Below are 15,000 nucleotides of genomic sequence, written 5' to 3'. Positions count from 1 at the left end.
TCTTAATGTGTTCATAGATATTCGGGTTGTTTTTACTTTTGGGCTGTTATGAATAATACTGATATGAACATTTGTTTTCATTTCTCTTGGGCATATACCTAGGACTGGAATTGCCAGTTCATAGGATAACTTTATGTTTAACTTTTTAAGGAACTGCCAAACTGTTTTCCATAGCAGTGTACCAAGCATGTCTTTTTATTCTGATGCTTTGACATCTTGGAGCCTGAGGAAAGACTTCTTCTCCCAGAGCTGGCTAATTCCTGGAGATAGCAAATGACTCCCGTGGGAGCATGCCTTTGATATGCAAACCAACTAGTCCAGAGCCTACCCCAAACCCCCTCCTTTGTGGGTTCTCACAGGGCTCTTACACTCCAGGCCATTATCCCTCTATCCTCATCACCCCAGCACCCTGTACCAGAAGACTAGAAACAGCCTCTATATTCAGAGCCCACTGAAATGATTAAAACAGGTCAATCTTTAGCCTGCTCACCATGCTTTGCCATGCCTTTCCTGCCAAAACCACAAGATAGGCTCTTGGGGTGCCAGGGTGGCTTAGTCAGCTGAGTGTCTGACTCTTGATTTCGGCTTAGGCCATGATCCCAGGGTCATGAGATCAAGCCCCATGTCGGGCTCTGCACTGAGCCTGGAACCTGCTTAAAATTCTCTCTCACTCTCTCTCCCCCTTCTGCCTCTCTCCCCTGCTCATGTAGTCTCTCAGAAAGAAAGAAAGAAAGAAAGAAAGAAAGAAAGAAAGAAAGAAGAAAGAAAATCTCTTGCACATATTTTCCCCTCACTTTCTCTGACTCCTGGATGACCCTGGCACTTCCCAGTGTTGTCCTGCATAGTATGGTGTGCCCTCTCCCCTTAGGAACTATGAATAACAATCTATCTCTCTTTTTTTTTTTAATGCTTATTTATTTATTTTGAGAGAGACAGAGAACTTGTGCAAGATCAGGGGAGGGGCAGGGAGAGGAGAGACAGAATCCCAAGCAGGCTCCTTGCTGTCAGTGCAGAGCCCAGTGTGGGGCTCTATCTTATAGCCATGAGATTGTGGCCTGAGCCAAAATCAAGAGTCAGTCACTCAACTGACTGAGCCACTCAGGCATCCCACCAGACTCTCTTTTCAATGGCAGTCATCTCCTAATCTGTTAGCCCCACCATACCTGAATAATAATAAAGTCCACATTTTAAAAGAAGCAGCTGCACCACTTCACACTCCCCCAGCAATGAATAAGGGTCCTAATTTCTCCACATCCTTACCTACACTGGTTATTTTCTTTAAAAAAAAAATGAGTTATTATAGTGGCTGTCAAATGATACCTCACTGCAGTTCTGATGTGCATTTCCCCAATGACTAATGATCCTAAACATCTTTTCATGTGCTTATTGGCCACTTGTACATCTTCTTTGGAGAAATGTCTGTTGAAATCCTTTGCTCCTTTAAGAAATTGGGTTATTTGTCTAATTGTTGAATATCTTTTTTTTTTTTTTTTTTTTTAAGTAAGCGCTATACCCAATGTGGGGCTTGAACTCACGACCCTGAGATCAAGAGTTGCAAGCTCTATGGACTGAGCCATCCAGGCACCCCAAATATCTTTTTTTAAATGTTTATTTTTGAGATTGAGAGTGCAAGTGGGTGGGGGAGGGCAGAGAGAGGGGGACAGAGGATCCGAAGCAAGCTCTGCACTGACAGCAACAAACCCAATGCAGGACTCAAACTCACCAACAGTGAGAGCATGACCCAAGGCAAAGTCAGATGCTTAACCAACTGAGCCACCCAGGTGCCCTTCTTTTTGTTTTTAAGTTATATAAATTCTATATGTTTTCTAGGTATAAGTCATTTGCCATTTATATACATAGCACAGGTGTATTTTCCTATGCTATGACTTTGGTTTTTTACTCTTTTAATGGCATTTTGGGAAGAATATAAGTTATTCATTTTAATTTAGTCCCATTCATCAGTCTTTTCCTCATATTTAGTTTTATGTCCAATTTAGGACATCTGCCCTTTGTCTAAAATCCTGAAATTGTCTTCTATGCTATCTTCTAGAAGGTAAACTATTTTACATTTCACATTCAGATCTGTGATCATTCTGGAATTTGTTTCTTTCTTTTTTTTTTTCAAATTTATTTTGAAATAAATAATTATTTATTTCAGCAGTTCCCTGCTGGCAGCAGAGAGCTTGATGTGGGGCTTGAGCTCACACACCGCGAGATCATGACCTGAGCTGAAGTCAGAGGCTTAATCAACTGAGCCACCCAGGTGCCCCCGGAATTTGTTTCTGCATATAGTGTGAGGTTGGATCTAGATTAAATTATTCCATACAAATATGAAGTTCACCCTGCATCATTTATTGAAAATAACATCCTGGGGCGCCTGGGTGTCTCAGTCAGTTAAGTGTCCAATTTGGATCAGGTCATGATCTCATGGTTAGTGGGTTCCAGCCCCACATCAGGCTCTGTGCTGACAGCTCAGAGCCTGGAGCCTGACCCAGATTCTGTGTCTCCCTCTCTCTTTGCCCCTCCTCTGCTCACACTCTGTCTCTCAACAATAAGTAAATGTAAAAAAACAGTTTTAAAAAAAGAAAATAACATCCTATACCTACTAAACTCTAGTGCCACTTTTACCATAAATCAACTGACCACATATATGTGGGTCTGTTTCTAGACTCTACTGCATTAGCCAACATGTCTATCCTTACACTAACACCACAACATCTTAATTATTATAAAATTCAAGTAAGACTGGCCATTTGTTACAATAAGTCAGCCAACTTTGTTTATCTTCCTCAAGATTGTCTTGGCTCTTCTTAAGCCTTTGGATTTCCATATACATTTTAGAATTAGCTTAACAGTCTCCACTCCCCGCAAAGCTCTATAGGTCAATTGGGAGAATGGACATCATTACAATATGGAATTAGCTTAATAGTATCCACCCTCCCAAAAAATGTTCTATAGATCAATTGGGAGAGTGGACATCTTTACAATGTGGTCTCCAATCCATGAACATGGTCTAATCTTTCCTTGTATTTAGGTCTTCTTTAATATATCTCACTAATGTTGCATCGTTTTATGTGTGGAGATCCCAGGGAGGGAGGAGGTCATAAGAACTCCAATTGGTAGCCAAGTTAGACAAAGTTGTGGGTAACCTGGTACCTACTACTTGCAGTTGGCATCTGAAGAGAAGCAGCAGTCTTGAGGGACTGAGCCCTTAACCTGTAAAATCTGATGCTATGCCCAGGTAGACAGTGTGAGAATTAAATTGTAGGACATCCAGCTGGTGCTGCAGAATTGCTTGCTGTGGGAAAAATCCCTACATATTTGGTGACCAGAAGTATCAGAAGTGTAGTGTTCTTTGAATAATAAAGGAGACAAACAGAAGGGAAATACTGTGTTTTTCCTTCTATAGATGTCAATTTGCTTTTTTCACTCTCATTTTCTCATGAGTATACGGAGTTTTGCAAGAGCTACATGATGTGTGATACATAGCAACAGACTAAATGTAGAAGCAGATATGAGAATCCAGTATCTTCTATTCAGCTGGACATGAAGAGATTTGCAAAAATGTAAATCAATGCTACTCTGCTCACAAATGTTTTGGAAAATATAGTTATTTTCATGACAACAACTAATATTTGTATTAGCATGTAAAGGGTTTTTATTGGTTTTTTTCAAACTAATAAATAATTTTTTCAGCTTTAATCCCAGTACAGAAAATACCAATAGATACAACTCATATAAGCAAAAGCTTCTGGGGGGATTCTAAAATAATTTAAGAATGAAAGGGGTCCTGAGACCAAAAAGTTTGAGAACTGATGTTTTAGAGTCATCATCAGTCCTTACGTCATGCTCCCCTGACAGTCGGTAACAGGCATTCTGTGGGCCCTCTCCTGCCACACATTGGGCATCTGAAGAACTGCAGGGCATCACCTACTTGTGGTCCTACTATTTCATCATTAAGATGTACCTTATCTTCAGAGGTCTGAGCATCAGTCATGCAACTCCCCCTTCTCTAAGTCCTGTAACACTACCTCTTCCCTATTGTCTTCCACGTCTAGAAGTAGGAGTGGACTTACCTTAGCCTTTACCCTTTGCTCTTACAGGATTCCAATCCCTGTTTCAAATCCCCTCTGTTGGAAATATCTGTGGTGTCTATTTTCCTGACTGAACTCTGATTGATATGCCTGCTATACTGAATATCCTCTCTTTAGATGGCTCTTAGAGGGCCCAGTAGCCCTAAAAGAAGTTTCCCTTCTTAAGCTAGTTTTGGGGGGTGTTTTTTTCCTTGCAATTAAACCATCTGTGATTAAGGCATAGGGTTCATGCTTTACCTGCATCCACACACATTCCATCCCTCCTTCCCAACATGAAGAGGTTGAGGGATGGCTCCCATGTGCTCTGAATCCCATTCATTCTTCTCCTCCTTCTCCTCCTCCTCTTCCTTCCTCTTCTCTTCCTCCTTCACCACCACTACCACCATCACCATCATCTTATATAATACTCACTATGTGCCAGGCACAGTTCTAAGCATTTTACATACATTAACTTACTTAATCCTCACAACTAAATGTGGGAGCAACCATTTTTATCCCTATTTTATTTTATTTTATTTTTATTTTATTTTTGAGAGAGAGAGCCCATGCACACATGTGCCCGCAAGCCAGGGAGGGGCAGAGAGATAGAGAGAGAATCTGAAGCAGGTTCTGCACTGAACCCACAAACCACAAGATCATGATCTGAGCGGAAGTCAAGAGTCAGAGGCTTAACCAACTGAGCCACCCAGGCACCACAGGAGAGAGAAAATCTTAAGCAGGCTCCATGCCCAGCACAGAGCCTGACATGGGGCTCGATCCCACAACTCTGGGATCATGTCCTGAGCCAAAATCGAGTCGGAGGCTCAACCAAGCCACCAAGCATTATTAACCCTATTTCAAAGGTAAGAAAACATGCACAGAGAGATTAAATGACTTGCACATGGCAACACATCAAGTTAGTGGCATGTCAGGGATTCAAACCTAGGTAGCCTGGTTCCAAGTCCCAGGAATGTTGACGCAGTCCACATTTATTGGGCACTTACTTTATGTCAGTTCCTGTTCTAGATATTAAGCCTATAGGGATAACAAACAAATGTTCTCGGCCCCACTAAAACATCTCTCCCCCATCTCCATCCCCTCTCTCACTGGTACATTGTCGATCTCATCTTTCCCACCAAAACCAAAACAAACAAAACCCAAAAATCCACTCCTCTGGGCCCCTTCATCCCCCTCAAACTATGAATCTGGGTTGGGGCACCTGGGTGGTTTAGTTGGTTAAGCATTCAACTTCGGCTCAGGTCATGATCTCATGGTTTGTGAGTTCAAGCCCCACACCAGGCTCTGTTCTGACAGCTAGCCCAGATCCTGGAGCCTGTCTTCAGATTCTGTGTCTCCCTCTCCCTGTGTCTGTCCCCTGCTCACACTGTCTCTTTCTCTCTCAAAAATAAATAAAGCATTAAAAAAAATTTTAAAGAACTCACTGGATTAGTGTTGGCTAATGGAAGACATTTTCCCTCTCTTAAAGTTAACTAATTGGGGAATTTAACTACAGCTACAAAATCCATCCACGGCAGTACACAGATTAGTACTTGAATGAATAACTGGGGAAAAGTGTGTGTACACCAGGGAGCAAGAGTCTTGGGCTCATCTTAGAACTCTGCCTACCACGATGGTGATTTCCCATTTCCATCATTTCATCTACACTTATTAGACGACATTCTACTTTAAGACCTTCCCCTTTCCACTTCTTTCTCTTTCTTTCAGTCAATATGGACTAAAGAATTCTTCTCCAAATCAATATTTTATAATCTATTATTGGCATTATTCCTTCTTCCTTCCCTCTTGTTTATAATCTCCTAGTTATTTTACAGGACTTGTCTACTTGCTCCCTTCCATCTAGAGGTGACTCTGGTACTGTCCTCCTGTGGGGTCTGCAGATTAGGGTCTGCAGCAAGGAGGAGCCAGGATCCCATCTTAGAGTTTCCAACCAATCCCTATCAGGACGGGTGGAGCCAACGTCCTGATAGAGCATGGAACCTGGCTCCAAGCTCAGAGTCCTGGAGAAGCAGAGAATTGTGGGACCACGCCCCCTTCTGCAGACAGCCAATCCGGACTTGAGGTACTGATTTCTCCATTGTGAAGAAGTGGCCATTTAACATTTGGAGTCTTGGGATGCTGGAGTCTCGAGTTTAAACTAGGGGAGGTATGGTGGCTTTGGCTCTCTGTTTCCAAGACACTCAGGATCTGTCTTTGTCTGGGTGGAAAGATCATGCCCCACAAACAAGCACCACCGGCTAAAGACGCCCCACGCGCTAAAGCCGCCCCACGCGCTAAAGACGCCCCACCGGCTAAAGATGCTCCACACGCTAAAGATGCTCCACACGCTAAAGACGCCCCACCCGCTGCAGGCGCCTCGCCAGCTAAAGACGCCCCACCTGCTGGAGCCCCGCCTGCTGCAGATGCCCCTCAGAAGCCACCAGAGAAAACACAGACACCTGAAGAACTGGCATTGTATGCCCCGACTTACAAATGTTTCACCATCCTGGCCGTAATTCTTTTCCCTCCCCTGGGATTAATAGCTATGTTCTTCAGTTACAAGGTAAAATAACGCTTTTGCCATGGCCCATCCTGCCCTCTACCTCCCCTTGCACCTGTTTCTGCCCTGGGACCTGGGTAGGGGTTTTCCCTCAATCACCTCTGGTCCCCAGCCCTTCCCCAAGGGTGTCACAAGGTTCGATTCAGAATCCCACACCTAACGTCCCATCCCTACAGACTTTGCAGGCCAACAAGAACAGCGAATGGGAAGAAGCTTATGTCAAGTCAGGCCAAACTGTTTGGATGGATCTATTTGCCATACTCATTGGTTTAGGCATCATTTATGTCTATACCCTATTTATGTGAAGGCCATGCCAAGTAGTCCATGAGTCCACCTCAAGTAGGACTTACCCACCAAGACCCTAACCATCCAAATCAGCCACCATGCAAGAACCAACAGCTAACACATCTTCTAGCCAGAAAACCTATCAGCCAAGGAACTCAACATCCAAGCAACCCACTAGCCCAGGGATATCATGCTACTTCATCCTCTTGGCCACTAGAGCCATCTTCATCCAAAATGAGGGTCCTCACTTTCATGCCTTAGATGTGCTTAGCTCCATGATACCGGGCTGCTCTTCCAGGGAAAAAAAAAAAATTAAACCAATAAAAATGAAGGCAATGTTCCAGCTTCTCATGTGTGTGGGTATGTGTATTTGTTTCTGAGTCAGTGTCTGTGTTTTGCTGGAACTACATGTTTCCTATCCCTGCTTTTTCTAGGCAAACAGAACCCTCCTCCAGCTTTTGAGATCCAAAAGTCAAACTGTTAAGGGAAGAATGGAAAGACCTCAAGAAATAAACTATAGATTTGGTGGAAGAGCCGATGAAGATTACCCCTCCCCCAATCCTGAAAGGAATAGAGGAAGTAGAGAAAGAGAGATTATATGCAAGTATATCCCTACGGAGGTCCCTGAGGCTTGCATCTCAGGAAGGGGTGTAGTGTCAAAGACCCCAGATACTATTTGCATTACTTCTTCACAAATAAGTCCTAAAAAGGCTACACAGTTACAAAGAAAATATGCTGCATGGTAAGGAGGTCTAGGAAGAAATGATCCTAGAGAGCCAAGTAGGGTAGCCCATGTTGCAGTTTGGTGAGAAGGAAGTGGGATTTACAGAAATGTAAAGTACAAGGGTGGGAGTGACTAGCAGAGAGGAGCCAGGGATAACACAGGAGTCATCCAGAATGAAGGAGAACAGAGATCTAGGCTGACGCCATGGATGACAAACACTGAGGGGTTCCTACTGGTACCCTAACTTCATGAACAACCCCAAATTCAGACCTAGACTTAGCAGAACTAAATTTCCACAACAAAGGAGAATGGGAATTATCAATAGAAAGGTTAAGTAGCTGTGGAAAAGACTGCTAACTCTATGAAGGCTCATCTTTTCCTCCTGGGAGCACTACTAAGCCACATTTCTTAGGTTCCCCTGTGTGGCCATGAAACTGTCTTTGGCTCTATGGAATCACTTCTATCAGAAGTGCCACAAACAGCCCTGGCTTTGAAACATCTCCCATGGGCACTTTCCTCCATACACTTCTTCCCTTAGCTGACTGGCCAACTGACACCCATGGTGCTTTGAAGGCCACAAGACATAGAGAGGAAGAACTCTCATCAGCCTCCATCTCTGAACCACTGCAGGAAGAGCCACTTTTTCCCCAGCTGCCCCCCTGGTTGAGCAGGAAATATGTATTGTGCCATCACGTGTCTGATCTATTTTATAACTCCGAACATGCGGAAAAATAGTTACATTTCTCAGACATCTGGGGTTGCTACTTGAAATTCATGCCCAACAGATAGATCCATTTTGTTGGGCAGTTTATAGGAAATAATGAGTGAAGGAAACAACAAAGGTCTTAGTCCATAGTTCACCTTAATCTTAACTGTCATGATGTTATGTCTGTCTCCTCCAAGATCCTGGGTAAATTATATATGCTTATGGGACAATGGTCCATGTTATGGGTGTGTCTAGAGAGGGGATTATTCCTGGTTGTCTGCTGTGTTGGTAGGTCTAGAAGGTCAGTCATGCCTGTCCCTCCCCAGAGAAGCCCAGAAAGCTAGACCTGTCACATTCAGCTGAAAAGCCATGTGGAATTAGAATGGCCCATGTCAGCATGAACAGCAAGGTCCAAAAAAAGTCACACTGTGCTACAAGACTTGGAAAGCCAGCCAGTCTTCCCCATTCCAGCTCTCTGACTCCCCCCTAACCTGTATTTCATTCTCAGGCATTTATCTGGTATTTACTATCATGTAAATATAAAGCAAATAAAATTTATAGTCTTGCATCTTGAAACATCATCAGTTTAATTACTATAATGACACATGCAGATTTAACAATTTTATCCACTCCTCTCTCTCTCTCTCCACTGTCTCCCACAAAATGAGATCACAATTTTTAATTCAATTTACAGGCTTTCCATTTCATTATGCCTGTATAAGTACACTCTATTACTGGACTATTCTGGTGATTACGTACTCTTGCTGAACTAATATTTGAACTCAGCAGCCAACCAACCCAGCTACCTGCAATCCTTCAGATTTTTCTTCCTTTTCTTTGTCTTTTCCCTCCTCTTCCTCCACCTTCTTCTCCTCCACATTCTGCTCCTCCTCCTCCCCCTGATCCTGCTCATCTTCCCCTTGTGTTTGTTTTACTTCCTCAGTTATCTATGTGCCCCTTCACAAATCATTCCCAAACTCTCCAGAAGAATTCTATCACTGCTTTCAACAGAATTTCCCCATGGTCAAGTAGGCCAGGTAATTTTTCAATTCTCTTTCTCCCTTGGATCATTAAACCTGTTTATTTATTTACTTGGGAATTTTTTATTTACACAATGTTCACAAAAATACATTCTCGAGTAATACAAAGAATATGGAAGAGCTCATTTTATGGCTGGCTGTGGTATCACTTTCCCCTCTCAAAGGTAATTGCTGTCCATTTTTTGTTGTAACTCTTTCTAGTTACCTTTCTATGCATTTCCATGTGCATTTGTGTCCACACACATTGACATTATACTGGTTTTCTGCTTACTGCTAGGTCTTGATGATCTTTTCCTATTAGTATTGAAGATCTTCAATACTCAATGCCCTGTATTCTACTTTGAATTATCCCCCTCTGTCTTCTTCTGGCCCAAAGGGTACATTCCCATGTCCTCAGACCTGCCTTTTCTCTCTCAATAATTGCTCATGGATTCCAGCACTTGGCATGAATCTGTATGCCCTTCTTCCTCCTGGGAGGATAAGGATATCCTGAGCAGAGTAAGAGGGAGAGTATCAATAGAATAAACAGCTACAGGAGAGCAAATTCTGTTCTATACCATGAACTAGTTTTACAAATTTTATTTCTAACCACTGAAAACTTAACAAACTTTAGGACACTCACACTGTGACATTATTACCATATCCTATGATTTTGATTCTTAATCTCTTACAGTCTTCAATTCTGATGATCCATTTATTGTATCACCCTTACAACAATACTTAAACTGATGTCCTTATTTTCTGGAAGAAACATATACTTTTGAATTTTCTTTCCTGTTTTTTTTTGTTTTGTTTTATTTGTTTATTTTTAATACTTTTTAAATTTTTTTAATGTTTTATTTATTTCTGAGAGAGAAACAGCATGAGCAGGGGAGGGTCAGAGAGAGAGGAAGATACAGAATCTGAAACAGGCTCCAGGCTCTGAGCTAGCTATCAGCACAGAGCCCAACGTGGGGCTTGAACCCACAAACTGTGAGATCATGACCTGAGCTGAAGTCAGATGCCTAACTTACTGAGCCACCCAGGCGCCCCTATATTTTTTATTTTAGAGAGAGAGCATGCACGCAAGCAGGGAAGAGGGGCAGAAGGAAAGAGATAGAGAATCTTAAGCAGGCTCCGTGCTAAGCATGGAGTCCCACAACCCTGGGATTGTGGGACTCATGACCTGAGCCCAAAAAAGAGTCAGACACCCAACCAACTGAGCCACCTAAGTAACCCTGAATTTTCTTTGTTAAGTTAGAAGGAGATTACTAGCATGAAATCCATGGATATGTGGATTAAAAAAAGAAAAATAATACTTCCCCAATAACCCATGATAGAGCTAAGTTTCTTATTTAAATGAAGAGCTTGAGAATCCGAGTCTCATTTAAATCAAGAGTACACTAGGTCTCTAATTTTAAAAATTTTTTATTGAGATGCATAAGAGTGTACAAATCATATGTGCATACCAATGAATTTCCACACACGTTCACAAAACACACACTTATGTAACCTGCTCCTGAAACAAGGCACACACCAGAAGATTACTATACCCTCTTCCAGTCACTTCCCACAAAAGATAACTCCCACCCTAACATGCTCTCCCTTTTTAAAGTAACTGCCTGGTGGGCCATCTCAGGGAATGCCAAATTTACTAATGGGACTTCCTGTTGATGGATATTTAGATTATTCCTACCTTTTGGCTGCCACAAACCATTGTGCAAAGAACATCCCTGAGCATGCTCCTCTGTTCACATGAGCAAGTTTTCTCTAGAATAGAGTCCAAGAAGTGGGATTATACGGTTGATTTGAAGAGTGAATTTGAAAATAGAAATCACACAATTTGAACAACACAGAGAGAGAAAACATTAAAACAAAAATTAACACAACCTCAGGGACCTTGGAACAAACATGTGTATATCATGAGAGTCCCAGAGGGAAACTTTATATAGTGTGGTTAAAAAAAAAAAGTTTTTAAAAAGAAAGAAACGATGACCAAATACTTCCCAATTTGCCAAAAGACTTAAATTTACACACTCAAAAATCTCAATGGCCCTCAAAGAAAAAGAATCAATTAAAAGAATCTATGGTCAGACCATATTACTCAAACTGCTTAAAACCAGAGATAAAGAAAAAGTTATGAACACATCCAGGGAAAAAATTATATATTGCATAAAAAGAGACAAAAATTCAAAAGACTTACCAGAAAGGTCTTACCAGAAATCTTGACTGCCAAAAGGAAGGGGAACAATATTTTTAACTGCTGGGAGAAAAGAACTGTCAACCCAGAATTCCAAAACTAGTGAAAATGTTCTTCAGGAATGAAGGTAAGAGGAAACTAGCAGAATACATTGTCACAGACCCAGTCTAAAATAATGCTAAAGTTAATTCTTGAAGAAGGGAAATGACACTAGAGGAAAACTTGGAATATCAGGAAGAAGTAGACGCAATAGAAATGGTCAAGATCTGGGTAAACATGAAATATTCTTCTTTTGATCCTTGAAAATATAGGGGCGCCTGGGTGGCTTTCTCGGTTAAGCGTCCGACTTTCGCTTGGGTTGTGATCTCACGGTTCATGGGTTCGAGCCCCGCATCGGGCTCTGTGCTGACTGCCAGCTCAGAGCCTGGAGCCTGTTTCAGTCTGTGACCCCCTCTCTCTCTGACCCTCCCCTGCTCACGCTGTCTCTCTCTCTCTCTGTCTCCTAGAAATAAATTTAAAAAAAAAATTAAAAAATTTTTAAAAAAAGAAAATATATATGACAGTTGAAAGCAAAAATTATAATGTTGATGAGATTTTTCAATATATGTAGATGTAATACATACAGGAACTAAAATATAAAGGGGGCAAGGTGAAGGGACCAATATGGTGGCAGGTTGCTATATTCTACGTGAAGTTGTAAAATATTAATTCTAGACAGACTATGAAAACTTTAATTACCTTTATGGTCATCTCTACAGCAACAACTAGCAAAATTTGCAAAAATATATCCTCACAAAATCACAAGAGATAACTTAAATGTAGTACTAAAATAGTATTCAAGAAATATAAAAAGCAGGAAAAAAAAAGGAAACAGAAGAACAAAAAAAAGAGAAACAAATAATAAAAAGGGAGAATTGAGGGCAAATATACCAATCATCACATTAAATGCAAAAGTTATAATATAGAGATTTTCAGAATGTATTAAAATTTCAAAAAAACGAGACCCACCTATATCCTGTCTATAAGAAACCCACATTAACTATAACAATGTATGTAGGATAAAGTAAAGAATGTGGGGGAAATGACATGAAAAAACTACCAAATAGAGGTGCTTGGGTGGCGCAATTGGTGGGGCATCCGAATCTTGGTCTCGGCTCAGGTCGTGATCTCATGGTTTGTGGGTTCAAGCCGCACATCAGGCTTCTGTGCTGACTGTGCAGAGCCTGCTTGGGATTCTATCTCTCCTCTCTGCCCCTCCTCTGCTTATGCGTTCTCTCTCTCTCTCTCTCTCAAATAAAAAAAATTTTAAACACTACCAAAACAAAGATGGGTGATTATAATAATATCAGACAAAGTAGATGTCAAAGCAAGGAAAATTTAAAAGGATAAAGAAAGACATTAAATAATGATAGAAGAGACAATTCAACAGGAAGACATAAGAATCCTAAATGAGCACTGACAACAGAACTTCAAAATACATGCTAAACCTGATAAAACAAAGGAAGAAATAAACACATCCACAATTATAGTTGAAGACTTCACATTCCTCTCTTAATAATAGGACAAGTAAACTGTATCTAACTGTCATTAGGAGAACACTCTAGCCAAAGAAGGGAGATATACACAAAAGGCTATGGGAGATGAATGGGTATGTTAATTAGTTCCATGTGGTAATCATTTCACAATGTGTATATGTATCAAACATCATATTGTACACATTAAATATCTATAATTTTGTCAAAAATAAATAAAAATATTAAAAAAAATACTCAGAGGGACTTTAAATAATGACAAAAGAGACAATTCAATAGGAAGACATAGAATCCTGTATATAGGAGTACCTAATAGAGCTTAAAAAAGGGGAAAGATCCACAATTATAATAGAAGACTTCGCTTTTCTCTCTCAATAACTAGTAGGACAAGTAAACAGAAAATTAGCAAGGATGTAGAAAAATTGAATACCATCAACCAACTGTATCTGTCGTTTATAGAACACTCTAGCCAAAGAAGGCAGATACATATTCTTTTCAAGTACACATGGGACTTCATCAATATAGAAAATATCCTTGCTCATTAAACAAATTTAACAAATTTCTAAGAATTAAAATTATAAAATGGGGCGCCTGGGTGGCTTAGTCGGTTAAGCGTCTGACTTTTGCTTAGGTCATGATCTCGTGGTTCGTGGGTTCGAGCCCTGCGTTGGGCTCTGTGCTGACTGCCAGCTCAGAGCCTGGAGCCTGTTTCAGTCTGTGACTCCCTCTCTCTCTGATCCTCCCCTGCTCACGCTGTCTCTCTCTCTCTCTCTCCTAGAAATAAATAAAACATTAAAAAAAATTATAAAAAGCATGTGAAATCACACAAAGCAAACCATACAGAGTCATATTATCTGATTGTGCTTTAAGAATTCGAATATGCCCCCCCCCAATATTCCTGCCCACTCTGGGGTATAATCCTATATAATTCCTGACTGTCAATATGATGGCATATCTCTTCTGTGACTAGGTTAGGTATGTGGCACAGCTGACTCTAAGAAACAGACATTATCTGGGTGGACCTAACCTAAATTCATGACGCCTTTATATCTGGGCCTAAAGATCAGAGACAGAGGAAGTCAGAGACTCAAAGTGTGAGAGGGATTTTGATGGAGGGGGATTCTCCCTTGTTAGTCTTGAGATGAACAAGATCACACAGCAAGATATGCACATAGATTGTACGAACTAAGCATAGATCTTGGCTGATAGCCAGCAGGGAAAAGAGAATGGCCTCAGTCCCAAAACCCCAAAGAACTGGATTCTGCCATGACCAAATGAGCTTGGAAAAGCATGAGAACAGAGCACCACACGAGAACACTTTTCAGTAGACACATTCATTTCAACCTTGTGAAATCCTAAGAACTCAGCCATACAGTTTCTGGATTTTTCACCTACAGAACGATGTGATAACAAATAGCTATTGTTTTAAGTCACTGAGTGTATGGTGATTTGTTACATAGAAATAGAAAACTGACATGTTGGCTATAATAAAAGTAAAGCAAGGATCAATAGCAGAAAGATGACATGAAAATCTCCCAACTCTTGGAGAAAAAAACATGCAATTCTTCATGGGTAATTCATGGGTCATGGGCAATTAGAAAATGTTTTCTAAAACATTTCAGACAAAAATGAGAGTAAATATCATAATATGTGGGATGCAGCTAAAGCAGTGCTTAGAAGACGTATAACCTCAAATGCTTATATTAGAAAATAAGAAATGTCTCAAATTGATGATCAAAGCTTCCAACCTAAGACACTAGAAAAGTAAGAGCAAAATAAACACCACCACCACCTCAAAAAAAAAAAAAAAAAAAAAAAAAAAAAAAAAGAAAAAAGGGAAAAACAAAGGAAGGAAACGAAAGAAAAAAGAAAAGAATACCAAGCAGGCTTCTCACTGATAGCAT

The 15,000-nt window shown here is 40.8% G+C and overlaps 1 protein-coding gene and 1 long non-coding RNA gene across 3 annotated transcripts in view; one reads left to right on the top strand and one right to left on the bottom strand.

Moving 5' to 3' along the window:
- Positions 1-15,000, bottom strand: part of LOC144239688 (uncharacterized) — a 64,788-nt gene that overhangs the window by 34,697 nt on the left and 15,091 nt on the right. The window lies entirely within an intron of this gene.
- On the top strand, positions 6,198-7,261 carry PMIS2 (PMIS2 transmembrane protein). The gene is made up of 2 exons (XM_077773830.1): positions 6,198-6,633; positions 6,807-7,261. Exons 1-2 carry the CDS (start codon positions 6,304-6,306, stop codon positions 6,933-6,935), a joined length of 459 nt encoding a protein of 152 aa, XP_077629956.1. The 5' UTR covers positions 6,198-6,303; the 3' UTR covers positions 6,936-7,261.

Source organism: Crocuta crocuta, unplaced genomic scaffold (assembly GCF_008692635.1).
Source record: "Crocuta crocuta isolate KB4526 unplaced genomic scaffold, BGI_CrCroc_1.0 scaffold267, whole genome shotgun sequence".
In the NCBI taxonomy this organism is placed as follows: Eukaryota; Metazoa; Chordata; class Mammalia; order Carnivora; family Hyaenidae; genus Crocuta; species Crocuta crocuta.
The sequence above is the reverse complement of the archived record's forward strand: the minus strand, read 5'-3'. Positions and strand labels throughout refer to the sequence as shown.